At 42.2% G+C, this 16085-nt stretch overlaps 1 protein-coding gene across 1 annotated transcript in view; it reads right to left on the bottom strand.

Annotated features, from left to right (window-relative positions):
- Positions 1-658: 658 nt before the first annotated feature.
- itsn2a (intersectin 2a) overlaps positions 659-16085 on the bottom strand; it is a 35202-nt gene continuing 19775 nt past the window's right edge. Inside the window, exons 17-40 of the mRNA XM_080048166.1 lie at positions 15639-15719; positions 14616-14758; positions 13749-14190; positions 13038-13216; positions 12845-12905; positions 11428-11666; positions 11292-11332; positions 11024-11190; positions 10526-10559; positions 10077-10198; positions 9015-9111; positions 8165-8356; positions 7946-7990; positions 5203-5324; positions 4960-5066; positions 4376-4559; positions 4162-4260; positions 3872-4039; positions 3193-3405; positions 2586-2707; positions 2407-2489; positions 1925-2008; positions 1659-1832; positions 659-1181 (exon numbers count right to left, since the gene is read on the bottom strand). Coding sequence (XP_079904292.1) covers positions 1030-1181; positions 1659-1832; positions 1925-2008; positions 2407-2489; positions 2586-2707; positions 3193-3405; positions 3872-4039; positions 4162-4260; positions 4376-4559; positions 4960-5066; positions 5203-5324; positions 7946-7990; positions 8165-8356; positions 9015-9111; positions 10077-10198; positions 10526-10559; positions 11024-11190; positions 11292-11332; positions 11428-11666; positions 12845-12905; positions 13038-13216; positions 13749-14190; positions 14616-14758; positions 15639-15719 — 3351 coding nt within the window. The 3' untranslated portion in view covers positions 659-1029. The remainder of the gene's footprint in view (positions 1182-1658; positions 1833-1924; positions 2009-2406; positions 2490-2585; positions 2708-3192; positions 3406-3871; positions 4040-4161; positions 4261-4375; positions 4560-4959; positions 5067-5202; positions 5325-7945; positions 7991-8164; positions 8357-9014; positions 9112-10076; positions 10199-10525; positions 10560-11023; positions 11191-11291; positions 11333-11427; positions 11667-12844; positions 12906-13037; positions 13217-13748; positions 14191-14615; positions 14759-15638; positions 15720-16085) is intronic.

The following is a 16085-nucleotide window of genomic DNA, read 5'->3' as shown; positions in this document are numbered from 1 at the left end:
TTATTATGGATCACAGCTGATGAAAATAAGTATGATGTTGAGGAGTAACGTCCTGCAAATGTGTCTCATCCAGGCGGGACAGCATACCATACCACATCAGTGCATCATCCACGCCAGACGGAAGGTGCCAACAGAGCAGCTGCAGGCTCTCCAGATGTGGATGTCGGCAACAACGCGCAAGTTCACATCAGTCCCTGCCTACATCGGAATAAAATCCAGATTCATCATAACGCCTAGCCTTTATTCCCTCTCTAACTCCCTCACACGTTTTTCCACTATTCTCGAAAAGGTCATTGTGTAGGAATAAAGGAATGTGTTGAGAAAGTAGTGAAACCTTCAATCGCAAAAATAGAAAAATATCTTTCAGTACACACAAAATATTTAAATTTTATTCATTCCGTTTCCAGGAGTAAATGATATATAAAGTGAAGCCCCATAGTTACACCATAGGGTTAATCTTTGTCATTGTACAGTAGTGTGCAACATTTGAAATGAATAGTATAGCAAGCATAAGAGTGGCAGTGTGCAACGTTGCATTGAAATGTCTTTATAAAGATTAATGGAAATCAAAGGCTGTATTCCTCCATTAAGAGTAAAATGGTTGTGTACAAAACTTGTCCGTTAAGCAAATCTAACTGGTTACATTTAAAAGGCACGTTTTTCTATAACTGCATTTACAAGTGATGGTCATGAAAAATATTGGAAATAAAATTCACATTTTTAGCTGGTCTATTGGTAACAAGAACACCATGATTCCTATGTACACGACTATTTCTCAGGAAAATTCATCAGTTAGAAATTCATTGTTTGTGGCAAAGTCTCCTTCCCTTTCTGTTCCTGGTATTGGGTCGGAACAAAGCAGTGATGCTAAAAAAGAGCTTTTCATGGCAGCTCTTGCACTGCCATGAAAAAGGCACTTGAAGGTGTGTGTGTGTGTGTGTGTATTTGCTTATGATAATGCAAAACGTCTTTTCTTCATCGCCATAAAATCTAGTGGTGTGTGCCCAAGGTTGCGTTTCTGGCACCCCCTCATTTGGTTGGCTCATAAAGCTGTAGGTCTAACTTGACCCAAACCTCTCCGGTGGGGACCTCATGTAGCAGCAGGCGACGGTTCGCAGCACCTTTGCTCTCCATGTCTTTCTTTATGGTCGCTACAGGAACTTCAGTGCGACCCAGGAAATCTGAGGAGGCAGAAAACAGCAATTTAGGGAGACTGCTAAAACAAATAACTGTTTTACTGTTTTACACAAAGAAGCAAACTTCATCAAGGGATTTTAAATTGGTTAGAGTCTGACTGATAGTGGATTTTTGTGGACAGTGCCGATGGAGATACAAACAAACAGACTGCATACTGCATCTAACTATTTGTACCACGGCACTACATCCCCTAATCTGACAGGCAATGCTTGTCTCAGGGCAGCTAACACGATAACAGTCAGCACACCTAAAACAGTTCACAGAGAAATGGAGACAAATGTTGCCTGTCAGATTAGGGGTCGGAAAGGGGAAACATTTAAATCAAGACACAGTCGGAGGAGCCTGGCACGCAGACAGTCAGTATGCTGTGTTCCCTTCATCTTATAAAGGCAGGACAAATTGGACAAACAACCTTATTATTCAAATATGTATGTGCGTGCATCTTTGCCTTGTCCACTGACCATCTGGACAGAACTGGTCCTTCTCGAACACAGTGATACACAGGACATCCTGGTAGAGGTCTTTGATGAAGAACTGGCAGTTGAAGTTCCACTTTGGGTTGAGCGTGTCATTGACTGGTCGGGAGGTGTAGCACTGAGCCCCCATCGTCAGCTCGCAATACGGATTACTCTTACCTGGAGAGAAAGGATATATACATTTGATGTTTGTTTATTTTTTCAAATAAGTTCAATTATGAAGCAATAAGAATATAGAAGGGAAGCCTTACCGTTGGGTTTACAGGCTTTGAGCTCCTGGGCGTCAGTGACAGTTACCAGCAGTCGACCAATACCGCTGCTCTTTAGGGAACGAGCTGAAATGAACCCACAGTCATTAGATGCAGGCCTAAAACCATCAATTAAACATTTTGCCAGTTGAAGGAACAGCTGCAACTTTAAAAAAAAATAGTGCAGACAATATTCACATACATGTATTAATGATGGAGGGTGCTTTAAAACATTTTTATTTTATCTAAAAAATAATTCAAAGACTCTCTCTCTCTCTCTCTCTCTCTCTCTCTCTCTCTCTCTCTCTCTCTCTCTCTCTCTCTCTCTCTCTCTCTCTCTCTCTCTCTCTCTCTCTCTCTCTCTCTCTCTCTCTCTCTCTCTCTCTCTCTCTCTCTCTCTCTCTCTCTCTCTCTCTCTCTCTCTCTCTCTCTCTCTCTCTCTCTCTCTCTCTCTCTCTCTCAAGGAGAGTTGTGCCTGTGTTTACCCTGGTAAGCCTTCTCTCTCTTTTTCTTCTCCGTCTCTATAAAATGTTCTGATGCTGCTTTGATTTTCTGGACCCACGTCGTCCTATAAACGTAAAAAAACAGAAACAAGCATAAGTCCTCCACATGGTAAGATAACATCATTGATGCTGTGTTGGAACAAGTATGTGTGCACACCCACCTCTCATTCAAGGTCTCAGTTCTGAGTGTGTAGACACGGTCGATGTGCGAGACGTGGAAGAGCGGCTCGTCACTGGACGGGTCGGGCGGCAATTTAACCAAGACCTCATTTAGAAAGAGTGGCTGGAGAAGAGGGCAAAGTAGTGAATGACATAAGGAAACAATGAGAAACACTTTTCATAGTCTTTACCTAGGCACGTGTTTCTTAAAGCTATAGTGCGTAATTCCTGATGCCTCCATGAGAAATTGCAACAATACTGTCGGCGCATCTACTTGAGGTAAGCCTTTCCGGTGATTGCGCATGGATTTTATTCCTTCTGCTGTACGTTTTTTTTTCTTGGCAGTATTATCTAGAATTGAAAGATTTTATGGGTGCTTCTAGAGCTCCTGCACCAGTGTCAGGGGGCAACACCAGTTTGTAAATGCATTCAGAGAATTTTGAGGAACTGATCTTAATCAACTTTGTGTCGACTCATTTGACGATGGCTTGAATGTAACCGACATTCCGTTTATGAAAAAGTTACGCACTCTAGCTTTAAATAATCAGAACAACACAGGGAGTATATCTTCCTTTCACAGTGCAATGCCAGGCCATGCCCCTTGCTTACCGTTTTGTACATCTTCAGCTGGATGTTGGTCTTTAGGCTGAAGAGCCTGTCGGTTCCTGAGGAGGAGAAGGGTTTGGCGCAGTGTGTGAGGAGGAGGAAATCACTGAAGAGGAAAGCCCACAGCTCGCGGCTGCTCTTGGTTTTGTGAAGCCGACCGCTGTGGAGAAGCTTGCGAGGCCCGAGGCAATTAGTCAGCGAGTTGAAGACCAAGTGCTGAAAGAGAGATTTGGTTAAATTCCATGTAAATCCAAAATCCACAATATCATTCAAAAGATGTAATTTGTAGGAGTTAGTTGCATGATAGTTAGCATTTGAAAAGAGTCAGGCATCTTTATCAATCCAAATTAAAGATATTGTCATTTAAGTTTGATAAACTTTACAGAAATTCAGTTTTCAACGGTTCTCATGTCTCATTAAGTATTTTTAACCAAATTAAAAAAGTATAGTTTTATGATATTTATGAACATTTATTTTCAATCAGATTTTTGTAAAAGCTCATCAGGAGACCCATCTTTGGTGTCATATATTGATTTTTCACTATTTTAGCCCAGGATATCAGAGGCTTTAAGGGCTGAGGAGAGATGCAGGAAAAGGAGGGGAAAAACTGTCGGGCACAGAAAGTGCTTTGTTGGAAAATTCATCCAACAACATTGGCATCCCAAATTGATTCCTTTTTTACCTCTATAGTCCCCTCACACTGTACGTGGCTCTGTATCCACTCCAGCCTGTCCGAGTTCTCCTTCTCCCTGACTCCCTCGTTGACCTGAGAACACAGCTCCTCTGCCCGCTCCAGAGCCTCTCTCAGCGGGCTGCGGTCTGCATGGCTCTCCATGGTGTGCTCCAGGATCTGACCAAAGCAATTAGAGAGAGAGACATGAAATCCCAAAATGAAATAGGATAGCAAAAAAAAAAACCAACGGAGAATATTGTATTGAGAAGTGTGGAATGCGCCTTTCTTTCCCCACATACATTCTTTATGAGCAGGGGGTAGCGTGTGATCCTCTGCATGGGCTTGAGGAGGAAGCTGGACAGCGGCATTCCTTTGCAGCGGTAGTTTGTGGCTATTTTCTGCTCAAAGGAGGAAATAATGTATATCTTATTATAGCAATCTCACAGACGCGTATTTTTGTCCTCTCTCTCCCCCATTCATTTTTCCCTTGAGCAACACACACAGCTTTCGTACCCTGAGGAAGTCTTTGAAGTCGGGCTGGTTGTTGGTTTTGCTCTGCAGCAGGGCGGCGGCGTTGAGCTGGCAGGAGCAGAAGCGGATGTAGGGCTGCATGTGCGCCAGCTCCGACGCCAACAGGTCCCCTATGAGCTGAACGGGCATGTTCTCTCCTCCAGTCTTTTTACGCACTCGCAGTGCCCTATGGGGAAAAAAACACACCGCTCAATATTTAAATAGGTGTTGAAGGCCGAATACTTATCAAAGCCAAAGTATAAGCCGATCAGTAGCTTGGCTTATATTGATAGCTAAGGTGGGTTAGTCTCAGCCCCTTTGTTTACATACCCTATGCTGTGTAACACTAGATTTTATTTTCAGCACGCACACACAGTACGTACAGGTAAGTGGGTTGTGAGTTGATATAAAAGTGATTTTGACAACAAGCGTTCTACAGAGCTGCAGACCCCTTTAAATCCTTCTCTTTGTTTCCAGTGTGCAGTTTTTCCCTTCAGTACATTGTAGCCTTAACCATCCATGTCAGTGTAGAGTAGAACAGCTGCCAAAATGGTTTTATAAAAGGTGGTGGTGTGTGTGGCACCTACTTGAGCAGTTTGGTGTTACACATAATCAGCTCCCTCCAGTTAACAAAGATCATTCCCATCTCGTCTTCTGTGAGACGGCCTGACTCAGACATGGGCTTGTGGAAGACCTGAGTAAGCCGATGAGGAAGAATTAAACACAAGTATAATGTCAAATTACAGAGAAAGTGTCTTACTGACTTCTTAAAATGCCTCTGTGTGTGTGTGTGTGTGTGTGTCGGTGTGTGTGTCGGTGTGTCTTTGTACCTCCAGAACCAGCTCCAGGTCTTCTACATAGGTCTCCTCGGTCTGGATGAGCTCATGGATGTAACCCTGTCTTTTCCTCTCCTGTGGGGTCATGGTGTCCAACGTCATCAGGTCAGCACACCCTGCATCGCGCGCACATGCAAACATGCGGGGGATGTGTGCACGCACAAACACTTTTTCCATCAATCACTGATACAGTGTGAGAAAAAAACACAGCAAGCCACCACAAAAAAAATAAAAGGCTACACGCATCGGCATGTTAAAATCTCCCTTTATTATAAGTTATGTGATATTTTATTTACATTTAATCGCACAAGACAAGAGTGAGGCACATTGTAGTTGCGGTACATGAACGGAGGGGAACATACCAAGCAATGCTAACGCTAACAACACTGCTACCAAGGACACTGAATTAAAGAGAAACAAAGCACCTTTCATGGTCTATATGATTGCATAGGTGTGAATGAGTAAAGTAGCAAATGCTATAGCGAAATGAGCAGTGGAAGACTCAGTTGCTAGTTCAAGTCTTTGGAGGTACAAACTTGGCAAGACGTTAATATCAGCAGTGTGGTGTCATTACATCGGAATCTACCTTCAACTGGTATGCTTATATCTGCGTGGAGGTTTTTTTTTTTGCTGGTGATATATCACAGTTCAGTACAGTACGAGCCTCAACCTTTAATCACTTGGAAGCGTTAATAAATGGAAAGGTGCATAAGAGTTGAATAATAATAAATCACAACAAAATTAGTTTTAGTACAAGCGATGCGTCAGGTCAGCAAGCAACAATCCAGGTTACTGTTAAATGTACGAGTCGGTGAATCTTTACGTTGGTCCATTTTTTAGCAAGGTTTTAATGATGTTAGTGCAAGAATGTGTGACCCTGTTATCGTACTGATTCATAGCCTTAAATTTAGAAAACTAAATTACTTTAGTCTAATGCCATTTACATATTTTCATCATACTCTGTCACCAAATTCATATAATCCATATTTCCTTTTATCTTAGAAAAACTACACATTTCATGCCTTTGTATTTAGAGGGACAAAAGCCTCAATACAGCTAGCTGCCTCTGCCTCGCTCCCTTGGTTAATTAGTAGGTTAAAGAAACATTGAGGGAAACAGGAGAATAGAAAGAGCGAGGGGGATAAGGAGGATAACTAAATGCCTTAACCAAGGAGACACAGGATAACATTTAAAAGTTAAAAGTTAAGTACATTAAGAAATAAAAAAAATAAAAAGGAGGAGGAGGACAGAACACCACAGTCCTAAACGAGTGAGGTGGGAAACGCGGAGTTGGCCTGTTCTCGGCGGTGGCTGATGGGCTTCCTGTTGCGACAGGCCCATTGGGATTGGCTCAGACAGGAGGGGTGAGGAAGAGCGAGAGGAAGAGGAGGCAAAGGGAGATAAAGAGGATAAGAGAGAAAAGCCAGCATTACTGTCCTACAGAGGAAACAGAAGAAAAACAAAAGAGATGAAGTGGGGGGGAGCGGGGAAGGGGAGGTGAGTGAGATGAAGGAGAGACAGCAGACATTAACAGAGTTTTTAATATTAATGCTAGACTCACACATGCAGGTGCATTAATTGTGTATTTTCTGGGAATGTAAATGTTGTTTCTAATCACATCAGCTGGAGCATGATGGTAATTTATTAAGTTGTTTCTCTTTGATGAGGCCCGGGCCTTGTGAACAGCGGGGTTGCGGTACAAGTCGGAACATGCTAATTGGAATTCAAATTTCATCATGTTTCGTGTCTGCGGCTTTAACGAGTTCATCCCAATTAAGCGTCCAGTGTGTTTCACTCTTGTTAACAGAGATTCGCTGCCGCGAACTATTAATACTAATTCAAACAAACACCTCCTGCTTTTTTTTTAATACCATCAGACCAGCTATGAGCAGTGAATATACATGAGCAGGATCACACCCTCACCAACACACCAGTGATCAGTTTACACACAGCAGTATGCATAGTGGACGAGTGCATTGTGCATCATCTCTACATCTTCAACCTCCCAGTGAAATGTGAAATGTCCACAAATGTGACTGATTAGGATGAAAAAAGTTTGCCTGTTAAAATTAAAGTGGTTGTTCCATTTCGTTCTGTGATTCAATGATTTGTTTGCAAGACGTGTTAAAAGAATAGTATGACATTTTGGGAAACTACGCTTACTTACTTTGTTGGCGAGATATATAAGCTAGGAGACGGCTTTGCTGAACATAAAATCTGCAAAAACAGTTAGCTTATTTAGCTATTTTGTTAGTTTTTGTTGAGACACAACGTGTCGTTTAGTGATCTTTAGAAGTCCTGGCAGGCAGATGTTCACGTTGGCTTTACTTTCAGAAGGCCATGCTTACTTCAACCCACTTCTTCCAGTCCTTATGCTAAGCTAACTTCCTGCTAGCTCTACCTTAATTTAATGGACAGATATGAGAGTGGTAATAACTTTCTCATCTAGGCAAGAAAGCGCATAAGCGTAGTTCCGAAAAAACTATTCCTTGGGATGATTTGAAATAGTTGGTGCAGTCAGTTCAGGGACACTTAACAGGCCTGATCCTTTAAGCTTTCTTGGACATAGGGAAATTGAACATTTATTGTTAATTTAAGAAGGTGTGAGACACCTTTCATTTGAATTCAAGTATCGTGCCCGGAATAGTGCAGGGAGGATTGAGCCTTTTAAGTGCAGTGGGTTCATGTTCACCATGATCCATCAGTGATTGACATTAACTGACCAGTTTAAGCTTACCATCAGTCTGTCCATGCTCTGACATGGGTAAGGAATCTACTGTACCTGGAGTGAGCCAAGTCAACCAATCAGATTTTGCAGCAACAAGAGCGAAGTTTGTTCCCCCATCAATAGCACTTTCACAATACTTCCAACTACATGTGCAAGTTATTGACTTTCTTTCAATTGGCATGACAGAAAAATATTTCCCCCATGAAGAAAAGCTTGAGATTTACTCACATTGCTGGCTGGGGTCAGATTCTGTTGTCATGGTGACATAGTTGGTGGGCAGCAGGCCTATGACTCCATTGGCGTCTCCTTTCCACCAGTCAGGGTTGGTCTTGTCCAGGACGCTGATCAGCTGTCCCTTGGAGAAGCTCAGCTCGTCCCGATTGGCAGCAGTGTAGTCATACATTGCAATTACTTGGCACACTGAGGGACCAGAGTCACAAAATTAGGTTTTTTATAAGGAATGCATGTTGCAATTTATAAGTCATGCTAGCAAAGTGAGTGTAAGTCCACCACTTTTGTCTGAATGGAAATATTAGATTAGACACTCATGGTCCCCAGAGGATAAGATCCCCTGATTTTTCAACTAGTGCCACCATGAGGATGACATTTGTGGTCTCCGAATTTAAAGAATGGATTGTCTTGAAATTTGGTACATACATTCATGGCTATCATACATCCCTTTAGGATACATTTGAGTAACACTTCTAAATGTTCAAATCAAATTCTCATCTAGAACATCATCAGGTCAATATGAAATTTTTTACAATGATGGTTCTTAACCAAATACCTTAAAAACTATAAGACATCCCCATCAATCTCCACTGTACTGTGACATTAGTGCTAAGGACAATAAACTAAGATGGTGATCGTGGTAAACATTATAGCAGCTGAACATGAGCATGGATGTTAACATGCAGACATTAGCATGTGGCTCAATGCTTTTTTCCTACAGCAACAATACAATCCAAATGAGAAAAAGGTGAAACACAGTCAACCATGAGCTTGTAAGACAGTCACGGATCATGCACAGTGATCACGAACATGATGTCATGAGACTGAGTGTATCAGTAGCCTTCACCTGGCAGAGGGGAGGGGGAGGACTTGGTGCTGGAGGGGCCCAGGAGCTTGACGTGAGAGGAATGAAACCAGCCTCTCTGCCGCTTCTTGCCTCGAGCCTGGAAGGGAAAGGCGCCAGCGAGAGTAAATCAATCTCCTGCTGGTACAGCTCGGAATTTTTCAATCGGAGGAGGACTTGATAAATTGATTTTGTCGGCTGGACGGAGCTGGACCCTCCAGAATCTTGGCAGCGGATACCACCATCTATACTGATTCCATCCTGATAGGTCTTTAATTGGGAATTTATATTCACTGCCTGATTCATGAATCAAGCCAACGCTCAGCCTTGAGCCTGTGTAATGACCTTAACATTGCCTCATCCTACGTGCCCAAGCTTTATACAGATGAATTGTATACAAGGCATTGCACAATTTGACAATGCTGTGGTACTTTGACTGCCTTTTCTAAACTCTTCACCCTCTTGCTGGTATCTATCTAGACCCAGCTGTCTCATTACTGTGCCCAAGCGTTCACTGAGAGCTTAGCCAGAGCTATAGTAGCAGCCTCAGCACAAAATAGACAGTAGTGAGGATTGACTTCTCACTACTGTAGCTGTGAGACCTATAGACAACCATGTCATTACTCCTTTGCCCTGCTGTCCACCTCTTACAAGCTAGCTTGATCTGACAAGTCAGCAGATACTAAAACATTTACAGTCGAGCTGTGTACGGGTGGTAAAAGAAACTTACATTGCCTCATTTTAGCCTGACACACATGATACATTAAACCTGACTAAGTCTCTTGCGTTGCACCACATTTTCTTCACAATCTGTTGAGAAATCAATAAATACCTTTCATATTATTAATAATATTTTATTAAACATTTTCTGTTTTATTCAAACTGAGGCAGAAAAAGTGTCCTGAAATGGGCAGGATTAATTATGCCAATACAGTGCTCCAAGGTGTAATTGACCTGCATATGGTTTTTACATCTAAAGCCAAATTAATTACTGAAGTAAAACCTTGTTACTGACAAAAAGGCTACTATAACTCCTGTCGGACCCCTACAGCTCTAATGGCTGACCTGCAGTTCCCCCAGCCACCAGCCGGTGGAGTTCTTGGCAATGACCACAATCAGTTGCCCTGGTGACAGTTGCAGCTGATACATAGTAGGGGCTACAGCTGTGGTGACTGCCTGCGCAATCTCTGTTGACCAAACAGAAATAGGAGAAAGATTAACTTCGATAAGGTGAACGTCTTTGTGTGTGTGTGTGTGTGTGTGTGTGTCTGACTTAAGTCACTTTTGGGGACACTAGACTTAAGACCTTTAATTGGGGACGGCTTGCAATTGGGGACAAAAACGGTGTCCCCAAGGCAAGTACGTAAGCAGGAATGCATTTTATGGAAAATTTCCAGGGAAATGTAACTATGTATAGACCCCAAATGTGATATAAGACAATAGAGAGAGTGTGTGTGTGTGTGTATATGGTGTATGTGTGTGTAGCACTAGTGAACTGCTGTGCACATTCTCACCAGGCTTTTTGGTTGGAGCTCCCGGTCGTGTTGCCTTAATAAATCAAGTAGGATACAATTAATGAGTAAAGAAATACAAAATAAAAAATACGTGTAGTTTGATTAATAGACATGTTACTAACGATGATTGTCATCATACACATTCATATATTGACTATTTTTAACATTGGATTCATTTTCTTTGTAGAATAGGATGTCAAGTTATGAGAAATGCTCATCAAGGGTTTGCAACAAAAAAAAGTATGATGGATGAATAAGAATATTAATGTATACAAAAACATTAATATTAATATACAGTAGATAGATAGATAGATAGATAGATAGATAGATAGATAGATAGATAGATAGATAGATAGATAGTACAATAATTATGAAAAATTAATAATTATACACACTAATTTGTCTTTTTCCAAAATGACACCGCATAATGTCAGAAACAACATAAGCTTTGGTTCTAAGAATCATTTTATTGACCTTTAAGCACAACTTTTCACTCACCTCTGGTTCTACAGGGCGGACGTAGTTGGAAGGGAAAACCCCAGTCTGATCCCCAATGCATCCTCTCCACCACTCTCCTTCTCTCTCAGTCACCATGACAACATCTCCCTCAACGAACGTCAGGTCCCCCGTCTCCGGGCTCTCGTACGTGTACAAGGCCACATACTCTGGGTTAGGATCAAATAGTTCATCAACCGAGAGTCTCTTTTTCACTCATGGTTCGAAAAACAGCAAAGACCTTTGTTTACTACAGATAAACCACACTTACCCTCTAGCTGGACAGAGTCGAATGTGTCAAATGCATCCACACTAGAATAGAAACAACACATTGTGAATTTAGTCCTACGCTCAACATTAATTTGATTTCAAAATGTGTGTGTGTGTCTGTGTTTCTGTCCTCATACTCTGTATTGCCGCCCGTCTCTAGAGTGACATAGCTTTTTGGGAACCATCCCTGAGTCCCGTTGAGCTGCCCCATCCACCAGTCTTCCCTCTGCTGCAGCACACTGATGATGTCACCCTGAGAGAAGCTAAGCAGCGCTGCATTGATGAGGTCGCCCGCGCCGGAGGAGGAGAGGTTGAGGTGAGTTTCTGAGGTGGCTGACCATGAGGACACTGCTCTAGCCAGCAGGGGGACCGAGGACTGTAGAAGAGCAGCAGAATGTCACATTAGGGCCCAGTGGATTCTTTATCTCTAAAAACCAAGTACACCATTAAATCAGCCTCGCAAAGTAGAATGTCGCCGATCAACTGACTTTGATTTTTTTTTTATTTGAAAACATAACCTAGAAACAACCTGTAGACTTACTGACACGGATCTATAGGGAGATGGAGATCTGTAAATGTCTGGGTGACCCACAAAGAGAGAGAGAGGAACTCCCGATATAGAAAATCTATAAATATACAGCCATGCTTCTGTTGAAGTGTGTATATGTGTGTGTTGCAGTCAGCAGCCGTACCTGTACTCCAGCCAGTTTTCGTGCTTGCCAAAGTCAGTTTATAGCTCAGATGTGTGATTGTGCAGAATAAACTAGGAACCGCCTTTAGTGGCATTTACGTGCATCTGCATCAAACAGATGTTTTGATACCGTCATTACTGTCGTCTGATTATAGCTTCATATGGCACTGGCACAAAAATATTTTTGCAACTTGTGCAATATTAATAATTTTTTGGTATACGCCACAACCCATTTTGGCTAACACTTTTGTTCGCAAATGTTTGCTTGAACATTGTGTGATTGAGGACGAAAATTATTATATAGGATATTTATAAATAAATATATATAAATAAACAACATATATAGGATACAGGATTATCGATCATAGCTTTTTATTGCTGAAAACTGCTGCTTGTTGCAGCTGGAAATGACTGAAAGAGGTTAAAAAGCTCAGTGGATCCGCATAATTGAATGATAATCCTCTTTGGGTTTGTCATTTCACATTACAAATATTGATTAAAGCAGCAATAATCTTGATAAACAGGCAGCCCCGTATACACTATAAAGCTCATGACATTTTTATTTCATTTTCCCACAGTAGATCTCAAATGAAAGAAATGTCTGAAAAGACATTATGAGAACGTTTAGACCTTGTGATGCCCAACAACAGAAAGTAAATGCAGATACTATAAAAACTGATTATTCCCATGTTGACCCTGAATAAAAATGGCTACTCTATCCAAGAAATAATCTCTGAACGGACACAGCAACAAAGCAGGCATTCAATCTGATTCAGGAATAGGTCACTAAAAAAACTAAGTCAGACCTAATTTACTGCAACCTTGAAGTCATAAGTAAACATACGCTTTTTTTCCCTCCTTACCGGTGAAGCGTCTGATTGGACAGGAACATTGATGTCACTCGCTGCCTCTCCATCTGGGACTCTGGGCAAAATAAAACAACAACCTTACTCTAGTGTGGCATGAATTATAAAGCCCAAAGTTGCTCTTGGCAGAAAACAAGAAAAACTGTACTATCTTTAGAAGTGAGAGTATGTCTTTGAGACTGTGTGTTACCCTGAGTGCAGTGGTGCTGGCGGACAGGTCGTTTTCCCAGGTGAAGAAGGGGGGGCAGGGTCAGTCGTAGAGGGGGTAGTAGTAGGACATTTCTCTGCATAACTCTGGGGGAACCAGCCCCTGTTGCCACAGTAACTCCCGCAAAACCAGCCAGGCTCACCGACGGTTTGCTCATCCACCTGCAGAATGGGGGGGGGGGAGACCAAAACAAACAAGAAACAGATTAAGAGAGAGCAGTCAGACATAACAACATGATGATGTCGACAATCATGTTGGACTCCCTACTGCAGACGTATTTTGGACCAATCAGGAGCAATCACCATCACAAAGCAAATCAGACACAATTACACAAACACGCCTTAGTAATGGGTTGTGAATAGGCCTGTGTGTGTGCACGTATTATGATTATTTCACACTGACCTATTGCAGTTTATACTGTTACAACTGTTTGCTTCAATTTCATTTCTACTTACTCCTTCTTTTCAATTTACTTTATAGTTAATGAGCTAATTAGCCAGCTATAAAGCAGAATAATATGATTATAAAAGCATGTCCTCTTTCACCTTATAATAGGCTTTACAATGTGTTTAGTGATATAATTTATAGTTCTTCTTAGATGTAACTATCAACTGTATCATTTTCTTGGCTTTAAAAAAAAATACATTAAAAGAAAGCAAATTTAGGTAAATAATAGTGTGTGTGTCCCGTTACCTCTATAAGGCCCTCCGCGTCTATACTCAGCTCGTCTGTGTTTCGGGCCACAAAGGAGTACAGTGCTCGATATGTGGTCAGCTTGGAGGACAGCGGAGCCGCCACCAGCCCCGGATGCTGTCGTCTTCCTCCTCTTTGCTGTTCTTCATTCTTCTTCCTCCTCTCCTCTTCCTCCTTCTCTTCCTTCTCTTTCTGTTTCCTCTCTTCTTCTTCCTCCGCTCTCCTCTTTCTCTCCCTCTCTTCCTCTTCCTGCTCCTGTCTGCGTCTCCTCTCCTCCTCCTGTGCTTTCTCCTGCGCTGCGCGGAGACGGGCTTGGGCCTCCCTCTCCTCCTCTTCCCTCTGTCGGGCCCTCTGTTCATCCACCAGCCTCCGTTGACGCGCCTCCTCTTCCTCCCTCTCCCTCTTCTCCCGCTCTCTTCTCTCCTGCTCTAGCTGGGTCTGTCTGTGTATGGAGTAGATTGCAACATTTTGAAACCCTTCTTTAAAGGAGCAGTCCGTGATATTTTTTTTGTTAATACACGGGTTAAATCACTCTATATTCATACAGAAATCAATTGAACAGTATACACAGTTCATAACACAGGACTCCTAGGCATTCAGCTTTGCAGTAATTGGCAGATACAATTTTGAGTATCCCGCTCGTTTCGATCCAATCGGGAGACAGAGCGCTATAAAGAGGCATAGAACTATCTGGCATAGAAGGCTGTGTGTTCATGTGGTGGTGACGTAGGGACGAGGGAGGGGACTGCTAACTGCAGTCACTGACAGGAAGTTAGCTAAAAGGACCATATCACTTACTTCTCCTTTAAACATCATGAATAATTTGACCCAAACAAAGATGAGTCACATATTCCCCTTCACACTCACCTGGCTGCCTCCTCTTCCTCCTCCCTCCTCCTCCTCTCCATCTCTTCCTCCCTGAGTTTCTGCAGCGCCCTCAGCTTCTCCTCTTTGACTCTGTACAGCTCGTCCAGGACAGTCTGCTGCCGAACCTGCTTCTCCCTCAGCTCCTGACGCACGTCAACAGAATACGCAATGCAATTAGAGAGACCGCAGATGAAAAATAGCCTTCTGGCTAATTCTGGCATATTGACAGAAATGTTTGATAATATGCACTGTCCCTGTATTAAATAAATAAATAAATTCAAATACACAAAAGACACAAGCATCAACTAGTTTAAAAGATGCAACAAAAAAAACACAGTGTTACAGTCAGCCACAAAGCAAACAACACATTACTGTCCGCAAGCTTCAATACTGCTCCAATCACAAAGCAGCCAATGACATGCAGTATACTATCTACAGTTCATTTGTACTCAAAACTCATCCTTTCATACTGTATGTGGTGGTACACAAACAATCATTTCCAACATGCAAAACTGATGACTAAACTAGAAAATGAGCCAGCTAACGAACTGGCAGCTGTACACAAAACATGCAAGATGTGTATACATACAGAATGCACAAGTGTATCTTATATTAACACACAATTTGTGCAGGTTAAGCATTGTGTGCGTGTGTGTGTGTGTGTGTGTGTGTGTGTGTGTGTGTGCGTGTGTGTATGTGTGTGTTTGTGTCTGTTACCCTCAGGTTAAATCCTTTTGACACAGTAAACACAAGGCTAGAAGCAACCCCATGAGGAGAAATACATAGAAAAAGGGAAGACATGGTACCAGAGCAGAGCTCCATTTAATAATGAGTCAAAATCGCAGGATGAAAAGGAAAAGAAAATTGAAGAATGTGGTTTGTAGGGAAAACGAGCGGTGAGATGAAACAAAAAACATAATGAAGGAGTGAAAAAGATTACACGGTGGGAGGTAGAGGGAGATAGAGAGAGACAGAGAGGGAGAGAGAGAGGGTGTGAGAGAGAGAGAGGGAAAGAAAGATAACCTTGATGAGAAGGAAGAGCTGGCTGAGGCAGGCCAGCAGAGACAGAAGGCCCCGCAGGACACAGTCATCCATATCCCCCAGCTATTAGAGAAACACAGAGTGTGATGATAGGGGAGGAGGAGAGAGGACAGGGTGGACAGAAGGTGAAGAAATATAATAAGGGTTATCAAGAGAGGATAAAGAAAGAGGAAGGTGAGTGCAAGGAAAGCAAGAGATATGGGAAGGAAAAAAGAAAACCAGAGATGAGAATAAAGTGAATTTGCAAGAGAAAGGTCCAGGCAGCGGGAAGCAGAAGAGAAAAGAGAAAGAGAGGGGTTAAAAAAAGCTTTGAAAGAGCAATTCAGAACAAGAAAACAATCAAACAGACCAAAGGGGAAAGTTGCTCAATGCTGCGAATATTAGTATCAGGTTAAAGATGTATTTGGGAGTAGGGAAGACATCATTCAT

Source organism: Ammodytes marinus (assembly GCF_949987685.1).
Source record: "Ammodytes marinus genome assembly, chromosome: 19".
NCBI lineage: Eukaryota > Metazoa > Chordata > Actinopteri > Uranoscopiformes > Ammodytidae > Ammodytes > Ammodytes marinus.
Note: the sequence above shows the minus strand (reverse complement) of the source record. Positions and strands in the feature narration are given on the sequence as shown.